Below are 2,321 nucleotides of genomic sequence, written 5' to 3'. Positions count from 1 at the left end.
TCCCAACTGTCAAAAACAGTCATGAGTTATTGTCCACAGATCCTAGTATGGTCATGAATTTCATTGCATGACTGAAGCCACAAAACATCTGACAAGATACAATGATGTTTATACTCCACAAAAATATTCTGAGAAAGACTCCACTATGAAATTTACTTAAATGAAATAAAATAACTGTAACCATAATCTGTTATAGTATCTTGCACTTAAAATCATTGTCTCCTACCAATAACATTTGGAAAAACCTAGTCATTGTCCAGAATTGATCCAGTTGAAAAAGGAAAAAAAATTATCAACAATGTTTGGCATGAAATTAATCTGCAGAAAGAAAAAGGCCAAAATCCTTTATAGAAGTCTGCCCAGCTATATTCATACAGCTAAGTCTAGCAAATTCTCATAAAGTTTAATCTTCCAATACAGAATTTGTAATCCCCCTGGTGATTCCTTGTTAATCAAGGAAACAATCGGAGCTCTACCTTCCTTGTTAGCCTAAACCAGAGCATGACAGGCAACAGGCAACAACTTTGAGTAACTGCTAAAATGCTTTCTGACAATCTTTGAAGGTACAAGAGATACAGCAATAAATACTATTTATTTTTAAATCTTAAATTCTGCTTTTCAACCAGTCCCTAGATTAAGCATCTCCTATATTTCACTTGCAGTAGGAAACAAAGTTGTAGACAAAATATACCTTCACTAAGTTTCACATTTACAAAATATTATTAACCTTGCTGCCTCTTCAGCTTTCAAGGCCTGGATTACTTTCATCAATCTCCCATAATACTATATCACTTCTGCTAATTTTGATAATCTCTAGCTATAGTTAAACATCTGACACAGCTGTATTAAAAGTAGCACAAAGATTTATGACATTCTAATTTGCTGTAGTTATACATAAGTAAATACTGCAAAATTAAACCACAATAAAAACTGACATTACAGAGACATTTTTTCCTCCACTAAGCAAAAGCCTCTGAAAGTCTCTGGTAACTTTACAACAAACATCCCACTCTGTTATAACAATATATGAAAAAAATTATGTTGCGAATTCTTTTCTTTTCATTTCTAATTCATTACCAAATGAGACAACATCCGAAGTACAAAACCTCTGGGGCCTCATTTCGGTAAGTATAGTAATGGAACGGGAGATATACACAGAAAGACGAAATAAACACGTCTTGCAGGAAGTGCATACCTCAACACTGTGCAAACATCTCAATGTAAACACTAAAACATTCATCAGCTTTAAATCAATGCGAGAAGTAAGAGGTCTCTCTCATCGATTTCAGCCGCTGTTTCCCGACGTCTGCATTCACATGCGAAATGATAACAGCTCCTATTAGTTCTACTAAATAAACCTAACGTCTGCCACAAACTTACGACGTGTCTTTGTTACCAAGTAAAAATTTGGGAAACACTCCCTTCTCTTGCGCCTACCACGCCAAACGTAAAAAATCCCTGTTCCTGGAAGTTCAACACATCTCCAACTTATCTAATCTTTCCTATCCATTCTCTTCTTTCCCAAAACCACAATGATACTCACAGCAAAGATAATAAAGGCCGCAAAAGCGATGTACTTTGCCACAGCCATGCCTCCGTCTGCTGCCTTGGGTCCTCCTCCGTCAGCTGATCTCGGGCAGTTGCCGGCGAGTCTTTTGTTTCGGGTTTCGAGCCCCGTTTCTTGAATATCTGTTTTGGGATAAATCTTGTACTTTTTTTTTATGTGTGTTATTTATTTGATCTGAGCAAGTTTTTATAATGAAGTAAAATTATATGAGGTGCGTAATACGGATGTCAAGGCGTAATTAATTGTTAGATGTGTTTCTCATTGTTTTCCAGTGTCGTTAATTTATTTTCAGTCAGATTCCCTACCACAACATCTCTGCTTTCAAGCTAAATTGAATTGGAAATGACATTATATAAAAATCAAAAACATACGTAGTAAATACATTAGCACATCACATGCCGGTCAGCTGACAGCTCATTTCCATATGGGTCGAGGTCATGGCCAAAGAACATTGATAATTTCTCTCAATCGCAGACAAAAAAGAATCAGTTAATAGCAAAAACTTTACAATAACCCACAATATATCGAATCCCATATTCAGCGAGAGGTAAATAACAATTTTAAGTGGAGCGACTGTCGATATTGTAAAAAGGACCCGTGCAGTAATTTTAGAAACAAAGGGGTACCCACAAGGCAACCCTATGTGCTGAATCACGTAGGGATTGCGTGGTTAGTGATACGCGTAGTAGCTGTTTCATTATGTAATTGAGCCTTGGTTTAGGTATCTCCATCCCTACACGCACACGCGCGCGCG

General features: G+C 36.8%; 1 protein-coding gene across 1 annotated transcript in view; it reads right to left on the bottom strand.

Annotated features, from left to right (window-relative positions):
- Positions 1-1,715, bottom strand: part of LOC119592080 (tetraspanin-4-like) — a 5,623-nt gene extending 3,908 nt beyond the window's left edge. Inside the window, exon 1 of the mRNA XM_037940895.1 lies at positions 1,544-1,715. Within this exon, the coding sequence (XP_037796823.1) occupies positions 1,544-1,591 (48 nt within the window). The 5' untranslated portion in view covers positions 1,592-1,715. The remainder of the gene's footprint in view (positions 1-1,543) is intronic.
- Positions 1,716-2,321: the final 606 nt, after the last annotated feature.

Source organism: Penaeus monodon, chromosome 29 (genome assembly GCF_015228065.2).
Source record: "Penaeus monodon isolate SGIC_2016 chromosome 29, NSTDA_Pmon_1, whole genome shotgun sequence".
NCBI lineage: Eukaryota > Metazoa > Arthropoda > Malacostraca > Decapoda > Penaeidae > Penaeus > Penaeus monodon.
The sequence above is the reverse complement of the archived record's forward strand: the minus strand, read 5'-3'. Positions and strand labels throughout refer to the sequence as shown.